Genomic DNA, 18,408 nt, shown 5'->3' on the forward strand with positions numbered 1-18,408 from the left:
GTGGGAGAGTGTGAGAAATTGATTAATTGATCTTTTAATTGAAATTTGAGATGTAGATTGAAACGAATTGTTCAATGAAGTCCGAGATGCAAATAATTTTGCCAAATGCAAATGTCTTTTGTCACAATGTCGCATTTTAATGGTTGAATTGTCTAGAGTGAGATCCAGAGGATAGAAGAGGTACGAAAATGGCTGAGCGTTCAAATGACAAATTGTTTCCTGAATGAACGTGAAGTACATCCACTACTCAACTACTCCATAATACATAACTGTTATCCCTTTCCTCGTTGAAACCAACCGTGGAATTGCTCGGCTACGGTAAGTTATGATTCCTTATTTATTTTATTCAATTACACGTCTTAATGAGGGAGATAAACATTTATGATAATTAGTTATCACTTGGGGAGGAAATTATTTGCATTATTGGGTTAGTGAACTCAAGTATTCTGAGTACACATCAAATAATTTGTGATTCAATCCTAGAATAATTACCTAATACTAATTAAATCTGAATGATCGATTAAAATTGAGATGGAATTACAACGAGTTTAAACCGGGAAATTTAATTTTCATTCATTCATAAAAATGAGAATAAAATTTGAATTTGATTTGAACATATTTCCCTCCAATTTATTTTCATATACCGGCGCATGATCCACAAAAAGTCGATACTTCCTCCCATTTTCCCAGGAATTCCCATTCAATATTTTTACCACGAATTCGCGATATTTACGAGGGAATTTTACACGCAATGTCTATGGATTTTTCTTGTAATCCTTATGTACCTGTTTATTTTTCACGTTTAGTGAAATTTTTAAAATACTTCGTTAAAATGAGCTTTAGCATCCCACGTTTTTACATTGAAACATTTCACTGGGTTTGAATCGCCGACTTTTCCACGATATACTTTTAATTGTCGCTAATCGTTGTGCACTCATTACACACCGACTAAGTATCATCTAACGAGCGAGGATGTCTCGTAAACAAAGTGGCAAAATCATTAGTACTGTGCACTAAACAACTGCTAAAATATGTGACCTATAAGTCGGCAATTGCGTCACATACCCGTTACATATCTGGTACTCTGTCTCGGTGTTTTTCAATGCGCAGGGTACAGACATGTGATAAAAACGTGTCGATATATTTGGTATTGTGAAATCCCCTCGAGATTAAATTTATTTCCAATAAAAATTCATAATCATTGCACGCACATTTTGCAATATTCCAAAACCAAATAAATTTATCTGAAAATTTAAAATTTTTCAATTTCAGTGAATACCTCCACGATTTTCATGCTCCCCTGATACTTTTTGAAAAATTTCGAATTTTCAATTTCAGTGATTACCTCCTCGATTTTCATGCTCTCCTGATACTTTTTTGAAAATTTCGAATTTTTCAATTTTTTTCTCGGAATTTCCCAGAAGAGTTGATAACGTAGGAAATTCTCTTATCCTATTAAATTGATGAAATAATATCCTGATAATGATAATAACAATAATATTATTATCACAAATATAGAATAATATATTCAAAATAATAATAATAATAATAATATTTCACAAAAAAAAATCCAAAAAATCCCGGGAATCCCCGAGAGATGTCACCGTAAGACAATTCCCGCTGAAAAAAAACCCCAAAAATTCCATTGCATTCATTCATCCAGAGATGAAAATTCCAGACCCCCTAACGCGTCATGACGACAATTTGATACAATTGTAATCAATCAAGTAATTGCAAGAGTTCGTTTGAATTTCCCCGCCGAGTCAGAATTAATTCCCCAGTGTAACTCCCTCCACCGCCCCGCGACATATCGTCCATAAAACAATCTAAAACACAAACTGGAAAACGCCCGAGGAAGGGGTAATAACAGTTGACTTGTTTGACGCACTGACTATTTTATTTAGTTTTGTTTTTCCATTTGTTATCGTCACGTCGTAAAATCGTCGTTATCGAGTTGTCACGGCGTCATCATCAGTCACGCAATACAAATCGAAGTTGATGTGCATCATCGAGTGCCGGGTACTTGGACAATTTTCACACCAGGAGTAACAACAAATCGGTGAGCGTCAGTCCCAACAACCTGAATAATCATTTAATCATTTGAAATATAGCTATTCCTGCTAAATCAAGCTATTCCTGGGTATTGGTAATCAGGGATTAACCTTCAAATTGCAAGGCACTCCTAGGCCTGGGATACCTTGATTTTTGGGGGATAAGGTGAAATAAATATTCAACGGTTTTATTATTTAAGTCAGTCGTGTGCAATGGGTGCAAGGGAATAACGGTTTTGTTGCTTCCTGGGCGTTCACTGTTATTCGCTGGATTTTTTTTTTATGGGGTGAATGAAAGTGCAAGTGACGGGGTCAATCAGTATTTACGTCTCTTTGAGATGTAATTGTGATGTGGGAATATTTTTTTTTTGCTTTTGGGAGGAGCTCCATTCTTTGGGGGAATCATCTAATCAAATGAATCAGTGGACGTTTAATTATTGTTTATTTGTTACGAAATTATGGGAAGGAAAAATAAGGAATCATAATTTCTCGGGATTTCATGATTTTCAAAATGTAAACTAATCTTAAATATTTTATTTTTATTTAGAAAAATTGAACTCGATTGTTATTTGTATTTATATCAGACATGAATGGACCTCTGGGGGTTTATGAATTTTTTTTTTTTAATTATCGTCTTCTCAATAAGATAAATCAAATATTCATAGGCCAATTATCTTGAAATTGCATAGAATAATTTATTCTGCATTATTATTTGGAGATGCATTATTCGAGGATTTCTATTTGAAATGATTTCATTCAGCTGCTCATTACAGTGATAATTCCGGAATAAACAAGAGTGATAAATTCCAGTCATGACGTTTCATATTACTTTCTCCGCAAACTTGTTGAATTGCTTTTTGCTCTCTCGATTCATCAAATAAAAACATTCACTTGTGGTGGCCGAGTTCGTGATATTTTTAGATCAATTCAGTTCCTACTTTTTTCCAAGGTCACGAATATTTTTCGGGTTTAGTTATGAGTGTTGTGATATTATTCTCAAGTTATTATTGGATGAGTTTTGAAAGATGCTCGTGTGTTATGTAATTACTGGTGATGTGTGAGTGCAACCTGTTTTGTTTGTGTATTGAGTCTTGGGGCATTTTAGGACTCAGTGTTGGTGATAAGAAAATTATTGGGGATCGCCGAGGGAAGATGTGATGCGACTGTTAAGAAGCTTCGTCTCATGGCTGAGATGCATTACACGTCAATACCACGAGATTTGTCTGGCGAGTTTGTTTCACTCAAAAAAATATCAAAGGTTTGTTTTTTTTTTATTGATTTGAGATGTTCATAGGTCATGGTAGCATTGATTTATTGAAAGATTAATTCATTTTACTTCGTGGTTTTGAATTGAATTTCATTGCAGTCCCTTTTGCAAAGAATCCTAGTTTTCCCTCAGTTTTAGAATTTAGTTCTATTTTTTTTTGGGAATATCTCCGAAAGAGATGGATTTCGAAAATAATGGAGCATCCGCAAGATATTCTCAAACTCACGGCATCAAAAAATTTTATTATTAATTATTAATTTTTATTCCAAGAGATTAGTATTTCCCTGTCAAATAGTATTCACTTTAAATTTCGTTTCACCACTCCACCTCTCCCCATTCCCCTTTGCTTGATAATTTTTGACTCATTTAACCACTTTAACATTTATAATTTGCTCTTGATTTACGTTTTTTTTTTTGAATGAAGTTTGATACTTTGGACTGTCGGGATAAAATATTTGCCAATGATACTAACTCTCCCAGTGGTCCCCTGTTGCGTGGTGACATGAGCCAAGGAGGAGATAGGTGTCACAAGGAACGCAAGGAACACCGTGACAAGTGTAGAGCGTACAGAAAGTACTCGGAATTGACACCACCGAGTCACCACAGCTACGACAATTATGGGTAATTTATAACTTCATTGCTCGATGGAATGATTATTCTGTATTTTTTTTTTCACTCTGGCATTCGAGGGACTTAATAAGTCGTATCTTATCGCTCTAACTCAATAATTGAGAGGAGAGAAAAACGTAAGATAAGTTTGGAGATTGTCTGTGTTAATGCCACTCGTAGTCGGCGGTATAAGTAGGAGGATGATTTTTTTTTTGTATTTACTATTGGAATGCTGAGAATGCTCTCGATGTGGAGTTCTTTGAAGGAGTTATTTTCGATTTGTGCGCAGTAGAAAAATTTAATTTCTCAATATTCTTTCATCTGTCTCAATTTATTCAGCTGTAAAATTGCAAAATGAGATGAGTTAATTGTGGTTATATTCATTTATCGATAAATATGTAAAAAGATAAGAGAGATAACGCAGAGTTTCTGTGATTTTTTTAATGGAGCAGTTTAAAACCGAGAAAAATGACTTTGATGAAGAATTTTGTGTGGATGCTGAGGTATTTGTCGAGTAATGATCTGGACATTGAATTAAATCATCTGGTTTTGACGTTTTACTCGTGGAATCGTGGGCCTCTCACCGTGTAGTGATAATTACTATTTTTTTTTATACAGTAATTCTGTGGCAAGCAAGTCGAATTCCTTGCCTGGCAGATGCAATGCTGCTCTCCAGGGCTCTGGGCCCCTCGTTGCGACTGGAATTTCAGCGGAGGATCTGGCAAGTCAGCTGACAATCCTGGATGTTGGGGTTTTCAAGGCAATCCGGCCCGAGGAGCTCTCCAGCTGTTCGTGGAACAAGAAAAATAAACTCCTGGTGGCGCCGAATGTCGTCGCTTTTACCAGAAGATTTAATCACGTAATATTCAATATTTATCTCTCAATATAAAATCCATGTTCATTAATTATTTTTTTCTGATGCAGGTGAGCTTCTGGACGGTCCAGGAAATTTTAAATTTCTCAACTCCAAAACAGCGGTCTGAAATGATCGCCCATTTTATTCGCGTCGCTAAGAAATTGTACGACTTGAATAATATGCACTCATTATTTGCTATCATATCCGGTCTCCAAAGCGCTCCGATATATAGGTAACTGAGTCATACCATCGACATCCGGAATTTCCATGCAGATTAATTTTATTGGTGACGTTATAATTATTTTTGGATATTGCAGATTGAATAAAACGTGGGCGTGCCTCTCGAAAAAAGATAAGTGTACGTTCGATAAATTGGCTGAGGTATTCAGTGATAAGAATAACTGGATGAATCTCAGGGAGCACATGGAGACCCTCAGATTACCTTGCATTCCTTATTTGGGTCTTTTTCTCACTGATCTTGTATATATTGACATGGCTCATCCGTCTTCTAAGGTAAATAAGAAATTCGACAAGAGTAAATATTCCAATTGAAAACAATCCGTCACTTTATATTTTTTTTTCACTTGTAAACGACTAGATTTTAATTATTTTTAATGCAATTGAAATTTTTTCGGATTACAGAATAACGACAACCATCAGAGGGCAATAAAAATGAATACAGTGCTGACGAGAGTAACTGTCTTTCAAGCCAGTGATTACTCTGGCATCATTCCATTACCAGATGTTCAGAGATATTTAAATAGTGTACGATACATCGAGGAGCTGCAGAAATTCCTTGAAGACGATCATTTCAAGTAATTAGAATAATTAAAAGTCACTCTTGCAGTGAATTCACAGCACCTCAATTATTTGATTTCAGATTATCGATGAAGCTCGAACCCAATTCTCCAGTGGCCTCGTCTAGCAGCAGTAAAGAATCCGTGGGAGACGTAGCAACTGGTGTTGCAGCCTTGTCTTTATCACCAGCAAGAGGCTGTGCTGGTTCACTGCGTCTTCATGCAGCTTCAGCAGCCAATAAATTCGTTCCAGGACACCGGAAATGCCGGAGTTTAGGAACAAAGTGAGTAATTAAATAAAATAACAAACAGGAAAAAAACGTTGAAGCTCCCAATGTTGATCTGTTATATGGCTAAAATAATTCTATTAATTAATTAATCAATTGATGATTGAATTTCGTGGATTAAGATTCATCGCTTGACAGAATTAATTTATCGCTGTTGGAGTTGATTTGATCGTTGATTTTGTTCACCCTTTCTTTCGCAAACAAAAGACAAATAAATATCCACGATGAAAAATTTTTAATTGAAAGAGAAAAGCAAAAGAAACAAATGGCTCTGTCAGGTTTCGTAGCACGAGCCTTCCACGCAACTTCCATAAACAAGGAGGGCGATACGGGACTTATGGAACGTCTGGGTGAGTCCCAGGATCTCAAACAGGGATTTTAACAATTTATCAGATTCAATTGGCTTATGGACCATATCATTTTGTTGATCATCATTTTAATAATTTAGTTATATTTTATTCATCGTTTTAATTTCAATGGTGCACCTTGGATTGAGGCATCGTGGAACCTAGAAAATGCATGAAGTACATTTACTCACCCATTGATGTTAAACTATATGTTTATTTTTTCGTTTTAATGGTAATTGTTCAGTGGAGAAGGGATAAATCTACACGAGTTCTCACGGTATTTTTTTTTTATCTCCATTGTCTATTTTTTTCCCCTGTCTTATCCTTGACAATTTTCCGCGGATAATTTCTGATTCATTCCTGGAATAATTATTGGAATGATTTCTATGTTAAGTGCTTTATCCATTCGCTACTGACATAACAATCATGTTCTCATAATTTTTTATGTCTCATAGAGGTGATACACTGACGGAAATAATTGGCATGTGGTTTAGATTTAATTTTTATGTTCATAGGATTGTAAAAATGGAAATTGTGTTAACAACTCATTGGAAAATTTACCAGTGAAAATATAAGAGGAAGAAATGCTTTAGAGAATTTACTGACACGTGATAATTGATTTCTCTTATTTTTTCTCATTATCGTACGTTTATGTAGGAAAATGGTAAATGACAAGAGATGAATTTATTTCAGAGAGACTGCATTTTATTGTAAATTGTTTCTCTCGTTGTCTTTACCATTGTATTCAATTATTTTTCGTTACCTTAAAGAACGCAATCATGCCTGCACAATCGTGTAGAACAAGCGCATTGAAAATACAAATTCATCGGCGAGAGGGAATGACATAGAAAAATTCGATGCTTGTCATCAAATTATGCATGACAGAAATCATATCAGCGAGACAGTAATCATCAAAATTTATCACGGAGAAAGTGATCCTGAAATTATCAAATAATTTCATTGAATTTCAGTATCTTTGGGAAGGGAACGGGCACATCGCTGGAGCCTAGCCAGATAACAGTGCGTCACCTCCTGGACGATTCAGTTCTCGAAGAGCCCCATTTGGTGTCACCAGTCACTGACCTGGATCAGAATTCACCTGGAACTCCCACAGATGCTCTCAATGACGACTGCAGTTTGCTTTCTAGAACAAGGTAATTAACGATAGCATGAGAAGATAATTCTCATTAATGAAGTCGTAACAGTGATCTAATTAGACGATTAGACCACTTAGATGTCTCTGGGAAAATTCTCGTTGATTTTAAAATAATATTTTGTGTGACATAATTTTTCTCCGCCTTTACATTTTGGAAAATTTTAATAATTCTAATATCGAAATGTTTGTCCATAAATAAACAATTGGTTGACTAGGAATATTTATAGATAAATAATTTTTAAAAATTTCAGCACTCTACCGATACTCCCCTGTACCGTGGACGGTATAATGGAGCCCCGTTGCTCGATGCAGGGTCTTCTCCGTCGAAAAGTTGTTATGAGAGATGGAAGAAAACCTGCAGTATCGACATGGCAGAGGTACTGGATCCAGCTGTGGGCCTCATCGATAGTCTATTTCTCCCCGAAATGCTTCAAGGGATCGGACAGGTGTGATTTTAAACGAGAACCATATAAAATGGTATCGATCCTTGGATGGATCGTCGAATTTTCGGACAGTATGTTCCATCGGGACACATTTCTCCTCACTGATCCCAACAAGGGCAATGTCTACAAGTTCAGAGCCGGATCTGGTGATTTTGCTGATCAGTGGGTCAAGGAATTGCGTGCCACAGTACGAGGGGGTGTCGAGAGGAAGCCAATTCCTGCTAATCTCATGTCCTTCGAGTGAACTGGATTAACGGTAATTTATCACGCATCGCTTATCACTCACGTATGAAATTACTTGTTAATGATTGATTGAGAAATCTGGATAGAACAAATTGCCAATTATCTGATGGCCAAATACCAAATGCTTCGATATTAATGCTCATTATGACTCCATGGGCTTCATTACAGACGAGACGAGTCGAGTTCTTCATTTTTTCGCTCGGTTGTTTATTTTAAATTTGTGGTGAAATGGTCGTGATGATTACAAAGGTGTCAATTCAATTGGAGATATTTTTCAAAATATATTCAGAAGATATAAAGGTGAATTCAAAAAACCGAAAAATATCTCGAGAAAAATTTTCAAACGTGTGATCTTACACCATTTCTCCAACGAAGTCAATTTTTTTTCGTTTTCCACTGCCACTTGTGTTGGACATTACTCAAAAACGTAAATAAATAGTTTTTTTATTTTTTTAAATTCTGTTGAACTGAATAAATATTGAAGGAAGTGATTTTTCTTTACTATGTTCGATGATGGAGGTGAAAAAGCAGGTGAGGCTTGAATCAATTTATTTACAGTTATTATTTACTTCATTATGATCTAGTTAGACATTAGTATTGACTTTTTTTGCTCTCTGAACTGTACTAGTGACATAGTACATCACGAGTGACTATTATTTATCGTCACTTTATGAATATTTTAAAAACCCTCGTCTCGACGAGAATCCTACGCTTACATATCTCGATATTATTTATACTTAACAGTGAATAAATAAACGGTGCAACATGATGGAAATTTGGGGGGTGGGCAAACGAGTCCATCAATAATCATTGACTTGTGGCTTGGAGTCTGTCTGAGACTGTCAATTATATTTCCATGGCGAGTGAACAAAATAGTTGATTAACAAAATACAAGACTAAATCTTTAAGGTGAAAATGAATAATTCAACGAATTACGTTACAACACATTTTGATAATCGTGTGAATTTTCTGTTTGAGGTAATTGTCGGATAATTAATCGACATAATGATTATTCTATTTGTTTTTAATAATTGGATTGTTTTAAAAATTCCGAGGCAAATGTTGACGATTTATTTAGTGAAATTACCGGTCTTTATTGAGTAAAGATTTTATCCTCGTATTTGTTCATTGATTTAACAAATTTTTATTATACAGACGACAATTCACCGGAATTAAATAAATTTATGATTTGAAATACTTGTGGCAATTACGATTATCTTCAGTGAGTTCTCTCATAAATTATCTCAGATCTGCGATTTGATCTCATTGATGAGACTTTAATTAATTAGATCTCACGATGAAATCACTGCAGAATTAAAAATTCAGACACCAATAAAAATTCTTCAACAAATTTTCATAAAAATTTCATGCTGATACGAAATTCTGTGATGACAAAATTAAATCACATGCATTGAAAGGAAAAATGAAGAGTTTCTCACTCGTAGATATTCGTAGGATAGTATTCACTTGTGAATTATTCTCGTTCCGATTCAGTTATTGAATTTTTTTTTTGTCATTAATCCACAAAAATAATTATTGGATGACTCTCAATAAGAATTCCTTTCGACTCACAATTTTAAGTCGTCGTAATTATTAACGACTGAATATTACCAAAGTACTCTGTTTTTACGTTTTTTTCAATAGCGCAAATGTGAATATAAATTATGATAATGGAAAAATGAATCGCAACGCGTCATTGCTGTGTAGCTTGCCTTTTTTCATCGGCATATCATTAGGCGTAATTATAATCAACGATGAATTCGAGTTCTTCATGACAATTATTCAAATTTCGTTATACCGTTTCAATTTATTCGATTGAAGTTCGAGAAGAAATTGAAATTTTCATTTTTTCATTGAAAAACTACATCGAGATTAAATAAAAAAATACAGTTGACATTAATTTCTTTGATATAAATGTTTAATAGTCTGATATATTTAACTTTTGGAAGAATATTCCTCCCGTCAATGTTAATAACGCGAATAATTCATAAGTCTTGATAATTTTGGAGTGCGTGGGCGTAATATCGTATTATCGTCGCGCGTAACTACTCATTACATATCATTTTACATAGGACTAATGAAAATGAGTGTAATTAATCATTTTGGAACCACCGAAAATTCATTAATCACGAGCTCATTGTGAGATTGACTGAATGATTCAATTTGTTTTCATGGAGAAAAATTAATTATACGACTGATTGATTAAATTAGGGATTAGGACGCCAACATTTTTTTATTTCTTAGTGATGATGCCAAAATGTTAGGAGTTATATTTTTTGGAGTCCCTGATGAGAGAAATCGATGATAAATAATGAGTTCATGATTCCGATGACAGATTTCAACCGGAAAATGCCCATGAATTAGAGATTTTTGGGGGGGGAGAATGATTGGGGAGAGATGAGACAAACAACAGGGTTGTTTGTTTATCGATAATTTACTAAGTTTAACAACAATATTTGAATAACACGATTCATTACATAGAGTGGCTTTTCAACGGCTCCATTATTTCTACTGATTTTCATCATCAGGGAGAGAAATTCTCCGGGTCATTGGGGCCGGAGGTGATTTCAAAGATTTTCATCCATTTTTTTTTAGTCCGCGTAATGCGAGCTGTTGAATTATCTAAAAATGAGAGGTGGAATGATCTTTGGACTCATTTTCGAGTTTTGTATCCAATTTTAATGGTTCCTCCGACTCGCCTAAAATACATTTCACTGGAGAAATAAATAAATAGTAATGATCGTACCGATCGATATCTCTCGCTGGTTGTGAAGTCATCCGCTAATTTGTAAGTGTCAATAGAATTAGAACTGAAAGCTTTCTTGTACCATAGAGACAATTTTCAACAGATGTGAGTGAGCGTAATTAAACAATAGATACAGGTGACAGAATTTCAATAGAAGTGCTGGAACAGGTCAAGTTGAATTGTCACATATTTACCCTGTAATTATTGGAATAATCTCGATTAATTACTTGAGAACAATATTCCATGGATATTTCTATTTTATAACACCAACAACAAATTTAAAACGCTATTATTTAACTCTCCATTTATTTCCGGCGGCAGCCTCTGAAATAATTCTCCGTTGCAAAATACTCTTCTGAATAAATTGTTACATATTGTTCTGCAATTTATTCCCACCGAGATAATTGAATAATTATATATTGATAATAGGTTTCACATTCGACTTGTCCTATTCATCGACTTCACTTGTGAATGAATAATTAATTAATGATGAATTAGCAAATGCTTAGCAAAATGTGTAACAGTGAAAGATTATTATTGAATATTTCACACTGAGTGTTTGTAAATCACTTTATTTTTCTATCCAAGAAAATACGAAGACGTGCGTTGATATTGTGACGCATCGGAATGTCGAGGAATACTCATGATAGATCGACGATCAATGAAAACTCTAAATGGAGAATGAAACAAATAAAATAATTACGAAACAAATAGACAAGTAGAATTAATAAACAATTGTGCTAATTGTTCCATTGTGTTGATTAACGTGTAGATTGTTTACGTTGCAAAGTGCAGATAAAGTTTTTTTTGCAAGAAAATATAACTGTTGTCTTATTAATTATCCAAAAATAATTACTGCGTAATATTAATTCATTGATTACATTTGATAGATTGAAAAATATTGGAGACGTGAGCCGAGTTAAATATATTCATAATTAATTGTTAATAAAAATCCGAAAATTCTGTGGTGCCTCGGAGATATTTATTTATTTATTTTTTTTTATCCTGTTGGTGTTTTCAAAAAGGACAGCACAGGCCACCGATATCATCGAGCTCAATGCAATTGCCGTTGTCAAGACACACCTGTCGATAGACAATGAGCTGTCGGAGATCAGTCTGAGTGAAGTTAAATCGAGATTTGACCCAGACGTATAAATTCGTTGTAAAATTTTCAGGTACCGCCAATTTCTGCAATATTCACCATCATTCGTCTCATCATTAGAATTTCAGTAATGAAAGGGGATGATGGAATAATTGAATCTTTACTATTATTAACCTGAAACTTGTCGACTAATTCCTCAGAAATTCCGAGGGCATCTGGAAATCGAATGTCTGGTAAGCGCTGCAGGTGGGTGGCATTTTTTTGGTAGCCGTCGCCCAGGCAAAATGTCAGAAAATCCCTTCTCTCTGAAAAAAAATCAATGCCAATGGATTTTAATACGAATTTCACAGCCTGATGATTGAACTATCGAAAATTAATGTTCAATTCCGCAAAAGTCTATTACAAGCCGAAAAATCATTTTTTTTTCTCAATTTAATTATTTTTTTATAATAAAATCCAGATTTTGGTGATTAAATAATTAGTACAAAAATTAAGACGGGATTTGAATCCCCATAAAGAATTATTACCCGTTTCGAAAAATAAAAATTATTTTATTATTTCGATGGAAAAAATTATTTTATTATTTCGATGGAAAAAATTATTTTATTATTTCCATGGGAAAAATTATTTTATTATTTCGATGGAAAAAATAATACCGTTTTCAGGAAGTGATAAATACACTTGTTTCCCGGGTGGTACTCCAGTTTCACGAGAATACACCGCAATCACCACCAGAACATTCACGACCACTAGAATCTTCATAATCAACTTCCAGTTAATTAATTGAAATGACGTAATGATTGAATTAATAGTGGTGGTCCTCGAGTATCGTCCAGCGAGGGAAAAATATCGACTGAATTGAACTTTTCATATCTTTCGAGAACCTCCCGTACCCTTGACTCCCGAGATTTCACGGTATCAGTAACCACCACATATTAACGCGATAATCTCAGCTCTAATCCCTTTTGACAGTATCACATGCATTAATATGATTGTCATCGCCCTATCTCTCCATACACTATTAAAAATTTGAAATTTCAGTTACAACTTCATCTCAACTGAAAATAATTCTATATAAATAAATAATATCAATAATTCCCCCGAATTTTCAAGTGAATCATCGAACTAAAATTAATGACTACTCAGTTAATTGCAGACATATCGTTGTCATGAATTTAATCCCTCAGTATCTAGGTGTTATAAATATCGATGATGTTTCTATAAAAAAAAACGTATTGCCTGGATAATGACTGGGTGCAATAAAGATAATGATAAGAAACGTTTGAAATTGAATTCGATCGTCGATTGAATTTTTCAATTTATTTTTTTTTCGCAGTCTGTGGCTCGAGCAATCAAGTGTTTGACCACCAATTAATCTTGGCCATGGGCTCCCCGTCGAGCCCGGGATTTGCCCTTTATTTCCCCCCCCACTTCATCCCCCCTCTTTCCTCAAAGTACACCCAACATTGTTAATAATTAACGAAAGCGTGAGATAGTGGACGCCTTCCCCGGCGGAACAAAACCTAGTGCCTCGTGCACCTCCGGAAAACTAGAATTCCCAGGGATAGAGATGGATCTCGACCATAAGAAACATCACTAGATTTTCCCGTTATTCAAAGGGATTATTTATTATTTAATGCGGTAAATTTTGAGACGGATCGAGGGGAAGAGAATTCCGGAGATTTTGCATCTGAGAGTAATTCTTAATTTGAGACAATTTTAATTCAATCTCTTAATTGTTTAATAAACCAGTCGCGAATTCGTTTTTTTTCATTTGTTCTACAGATTTTAGGCAATTTATAAATAAATAAATAAATGGGATATTTATACATTAATTGAAACAAAAAGTTTTGGGGATCTCGCGATTTTATTGATTATTCAATCTAATGACGAATGAGAAGTAGGGATAATTAATAAAAATGTTAAATTCGGTTGATTTAAATTCACCAATTTGTTACCGATTTATTTATTATTTACAGCTGGCAACAATGATGTTTTAATTGGAATGAGTTTAGAGAGGAACCCTATTTTCGATGTTAATTATCGTATTTAAAATTATCGAAATTACTGATTAATTCAGCGGTTCCAGTGGTGAAAAGTAAAACCACCTCCGATGTTCGTGGTCCTGTTAATTATCGGAGTGTCTAATCAATGGTACCGAGGTAAGTCCTTTTTATTTCAACGAGATCGTGTAATTATCCTGACTTTTCTCTCGGTGTAGATATAATTAGAGGATAATTAGAATATATTTTTTTTGTACGACCGAATGTGTCAGTAACTCCGATTATCAGTTTCCTCGTGATATAGTTTGACTGGACAAGAGGAAAGAGGAGTTTACTGTCGAGGGAGAGAGGAAAAGTAAAAAGGGGGATTGGACATGGAATTAGACCAACAAGCTAGTCGGTGTCGTATCCTAGGTAACGGCTCTGCAAACAATCATGTCCGAGCCTTCGTACACACGATGTTATCCAATGTGTGTCGTGGTTGCATGCAAACCCGAAAAGCATATACGGAATTGCAAGGATTAACACAACAGTTGAATCCCAGTAAAGAGTTTAATCATGACATGGATTTTACTCGAGAAAAGAATAATCACCCCCCAAAATTCCCGAGAAACGCTAATTCCGCGAATTCCCTTTCCTTTTCCATTCAACTGATTCAATTTTTATAAATTGATTGATAACTCGTGTCTATAAAAATAATTCGATCATATAAAAAGAAAAATGTATTTTATTCGAAGCGAAAAAATTCTCTCGGTGTGATTATATTGAATAAATAAATTAATGTTTGATAAATAAATATTTTGGGGGGATTTTAGGGATGAGACTACTCCTGGGGTAGAAAACCTGAAATTTCTGGGATATTACTGTTTTCTAAAAAGACTCTTCTATTTTTTAAGGACGAGAAATGATTTTTTTTTTGCCCTCGACTTCTGAAAACGCGGAAAGCTCAAGTGACCCACGGGGAAATCAGTCCGACCTCGGTGCTTTCTCCACTCTCTCGCCGTTTCACTTGTCTTTTTATCTTTTTTTCTTTTTTCTTATCTTTTTTGCAGACCAGATATATAGATGCACAGAGAGCAACGAGTACCAAGCCGATTGTTTCCCATTGTCGGAAGACGAGAGAGATCCACGGACTCTTCTGGGATTTCTTCAGTATTTTTTCCATCCCCTCCGTCTCTCCACCCATCGCCCTTCCGCACTTCCGCCCTTCCGCCCTTCCGCCCCTCCACCCCACCGCCCTTCCACCCCTCGAAAAATTGAAATTCGTGGGTAATTAAAAATCATTCCAAATAATTTATAATCAATCCGATAAAATATGTAATTGATAAAAGAAGAGAAAGAGATGAAAAGCCGCAGCTACTTGATATTCTCGTGGTCCCCAGGACCTTTACGACCTGACCAACCCCCAGGATCGGCATCAACATCGTCTTCGCACCATCCGGATGATTCTAAATAATTAATTCTAACATAGTTACCGGTGTTTTTATAACTGTTTTACCGTCCAACGCCTTGGCGTTACCCATGTATAATTTAACCGACGGTGTTTAAAGTTAAATCCCTAGGGAAACAAGAAGGTGCGAAACAGGACGAGGAGAGGAAGGTGGTGATCCACGTCGTCAGGGTGTGCGGACTAAACCCACCAACTCCCTTAGACACCCGTTGACGTCGTAACGACGTGAAAAATTAAAAACAAGGCCAAGTGTCCTCGGATTTACCGTTTTATTTATTTATCCATTACTGGACCAAAATTTATCCGTTCAAGAAATTCTGGGATTTACCCTATTTCGTAATCCATTCATTTTTTTCAATTTTTTATCACAACATTATCAATATTATATTATTATTTATTTATTTCTCATCTCTATCGCATTGCGTAATTGTAAAAATTGCAGGAAAATTTTGGACTTGTCATTTTTCAATTATAATCGTTCCCATGTAATCAAAAAAAATCAGAAAAAAATAGATATTACGGTATATTCCATGAGAAATCCCATTACACGTATTTTTTAGTGCAGTCGGCTTAATATTGGATGGTATGGGTGCATAACTTGAGCATTTCCACTTCTACCGTACCAATTCGCATTATTTATTCAGTACCTCATCTCTGGAAACAGCTAAACCGGTACAATTCACCTAGCGAAAATTCAGAAGATGCCCAGCGAAATTACAGAATATGTTGTAATAATGTTTTCGTTTTTTACTTGAATTCCATCGGTGAGGGATGATTTCCATGCCGTAACTCATAATTTCCGGAATTTTCCCAACAATTCCCAGCAATAATTATCGTTAACTCTTTATTATTTTATTACTAAATGATTTTAACAATATAATTAGTTGATATGAATCTGAATTGAATAAAAAGGGAGGATGAATTCAGGTCTCGTTAATTAATTACACCGTTTAATTAATTGACCCAGACATATACAGCAATAATTACTGTTGACTCTTTATTATTTTATTACTAAATGATTTTAACAATATAATTAGTTGATATGGATCTGAATTGAATATAAAGGGAGGGTGGATTCAGGTCTCGTTAATTAATTACACCGTTTAATTAATTGAATTTGCAAAAAAATGTGGAACGCTTCACGATTTTGCGTGTCATCCTTGCGCAGGGGCCATGCTAATCTTCTCTGTATCGTTCCAATTTTAGTATATGTACTGCCGAAGCAAGTACGACAATTGGAAAACCACTTGTTTCATATATACCAAAAGGGGTGATACAGAACCACTTGCGAGAGACCGGATGAACAAATCCGTACGATTTGTGGGGCAAAGCCACCTATCGGGGAGATCCAGAACTAAAATCCCATTATTTGAAATTTGACATCAAATCGTAACTTACGATCGTAATTTACCCTCTTATTACCATCTGAAATTATTTGAAATTCCAATATTTTCCCGCTCTCCACCCCTCGCCAAAAATTTTTAAACAATTCGCAATTCCAAAATTATCCAATTTTTTTTTTCATTCGAGTAAATTTCTTTATTTATTTCTATACGCAACCGCAAAAATTCCCTTTATTCCATCTTCCCTGGGAAAAATACCGTCATAAATAATGAGTTCATTGGCATTTTATACAGGTAATATGGAGGCATGAGGTATTCACCGGAAGTGATTAAAAAAAAAAACGCCCCATCGCGAATAGCTCGAAGAGTTCGAAGGAATCACCAGGATCGAGCGATAAAACAATTGTTGTTTCCGAGGCTCAGAGGTACCTACAGTCATATTTTCCAGGAGAAATACACCAAAGGGCAGTACTTATAAAATATTCAGGTGAAAATGCGGGAGGTAAGGGAGAGCGGCTCTTATATCTTCGACTGGAGTATTGCGCACACCCCAAAAAGTCGAGTGTAAGATGTACCCGACGGGTTGAGATTTACTTCATGATTATTGGTAGATATTTTTCCCATTTTATCTCACTCCAATTTTCCCAAGAAAACTCCCAACACAAAAAAAAAATGATCATCAACACTATACACCCCAAAATGAATATTTTTTTTTTCTTGGATATTTAATTTCACTTTAAATTCCGCCGATGCCTTGAACAGAAATAAAAAATAATTGACTCATCCTAAAATAATATTAACACAACTGATATATTATTATATCATTAATATATTTTATATTTGATATTCTCCTGAAATTCCTCACGATAAAAATTGATAAAAATTTTCCCCAAAAAATAAGCAGTTGTTCCGCTCAATGATATTCCGCGCAGGGCCAATCCCGTGGGTTGGTGAAAAATTAAAGCGGAAAAGTCGTGATGTCATCCGCGGTTCGCGCCCAAAGAAAAGCGGGAAAGCATGCGAATGAAAAAAAATATATGCTCTGGGTTCAGAGCACGAAGTCGCTTTGACGGAGCCCCACGGGTACATTACTAGGATTGCCGCCACCAATTGAACTCCCGCGACGCCAACCTCTCGCCAACGTTCGGTGTTTCTCTCCCTCTCCCCTCTCCCCCAAATGCGTTTTACCTTTCGCTTGAATCCGGTACCCTTTATATGTCAGCAAACACCGGCGAACCAAGAAAACCCCCCCGGCAATACCACAGGCCCGTTCAAACATTTCCCAATCGTTTCTCCTTTCCTCGAGACCCTCTGGAGCCCCTCTCAGCCCCTACGAACCCCTCTGAACCCCACTGAACCCCTCTGAACCCCTCTGAACCCCTCTGAACCCCCTGATCCCCCCAAAACATTATGTACTATATCCCCCCTTTCTCCACGTTCTCCCCATCCTCCCCTTTCAACCCCCTCCGCCACCCCCTGTCACTCTATCGCTCATTTCTCGTCAGTCTTTCCACCCCCTGGACCACCCACTTTTCCTAGGAAATCTCGTGCCTTTGACTTGAAACTACTCCGCCATTGTCGAGGCCAGGTTATTTGAGTTCGCCCATTGTCTGGGATAATATTGAGGATGAAATCACGGGATATTAGAAAATCGTTGCAATATGCATGACTGCATTGTCGAGGACGTCCTTTGAGAATTTTATTTATT

At 35.6% G+C, this 18,408-nt stretch overlaps 3 protein-coding genes across 8 annotated transcripts in view; 1 reads left to right on the forward strand and 2 right to left on the reverse strand.

Moving 5' to 3' along the window:
• Positions 1-1,052, reverse strand: part of axo (axotactin) — a 15,080-nt gene extending 14,028 nt beyond the window's left edge. The window contains exon 1 of the mRNA XM_011312634.1: positions 786-1,052. The gene's annotated coding sequence lies outside the window, so the exon portion shown is untranslated. The remainder of the gene's footprint in view (positions 1-785) is intronic.
• A 920-nt stretch (positions 1,053-1,972) lies between these two features.
• On the forward strand, positions 1,973-11,625 carry RalGPS (Ral GEF with PH domain and SH3 binding motif). 6 transcript variants are annotated; one of them, XM_011312638.1, is made up of 11 exons: positions 1,973-2,059; positions 3,157-3,309; positions 3,799-3,939; positions 4,546-4,786; positions 4,852-5,015; positions 5,101-5,296; positions 5,426-5,598; positions 5,664-5,864; positions 6,146-6,217; positions 7,186-7,368; positions 7,622-11,625. In XM_011312638.1, the coding sequence occupies exons 2-11, from the start codon at positions 3,209-3,211 to the stop codon at positions 8,055-8,057; spliced, it is 1,908 nt and encodes a 635-aa protein (XP_011310940.1). In that variant the 5' UTR covers positions 1,973-2,059; positions 3,157-3,208; the 3' UTR covers positions 8,058-11,625. The 6 variants fall into 6 exon arrangements, with proteins under 6 accessions (XP_011310940.1, XP_011310942.1, XP_011310939.1 ...); XM_011312637.1 differs by having other exon boundaries at positions 1,983-2,059; positions 3,164-3,309; positions 3,743-3,939; XM_011312640.1 differs by lacking the exon at positions 3,799-3,939.
• Positions 11,626-11,743: 118 nt separating this feature from the next.
• LOC105271234 (uncharacterized) lies at positions 11,744-12,771 on the reverse strand. Its single transcript, XM_011312642.1, has 3 exons — positions 12,561-12,771; positions 12,079-12,209; positions 11,744-11,990 (listed from the first exon to the last, which is right to left on the reverse strand). Exons 1-3 carry the CDS (start codon positions 12,664-12,666, stop codon positions 11,820-11,822), a joined length of 408 nt encoding a protein of 135 aa, XP_011310944.1. The 5' UTR covers positions 12,667-12,771; the 3' UTR covers positions 11,744-11,819.
• Positions 12,772-18,408: the final 5,637 nt, after the last annotated feature.

Source organism: Fopius arisanus, unplaced genomic scaffold, assembly GCF_000806365.1.
Source record: "Fopius arisanus strain USDA-PBARC FA_bdor unplaced genomic scaffold, ASM80636v1 scaffold00105, whole genome shotgun sequence".
In the NCBI taxonomy this organism is placed as follows: Eukaryota; Metazoa; Arthropoda; class Insecta; order Hymenoptera; family Braconidae; genus Fopius; species Fopius arisanus.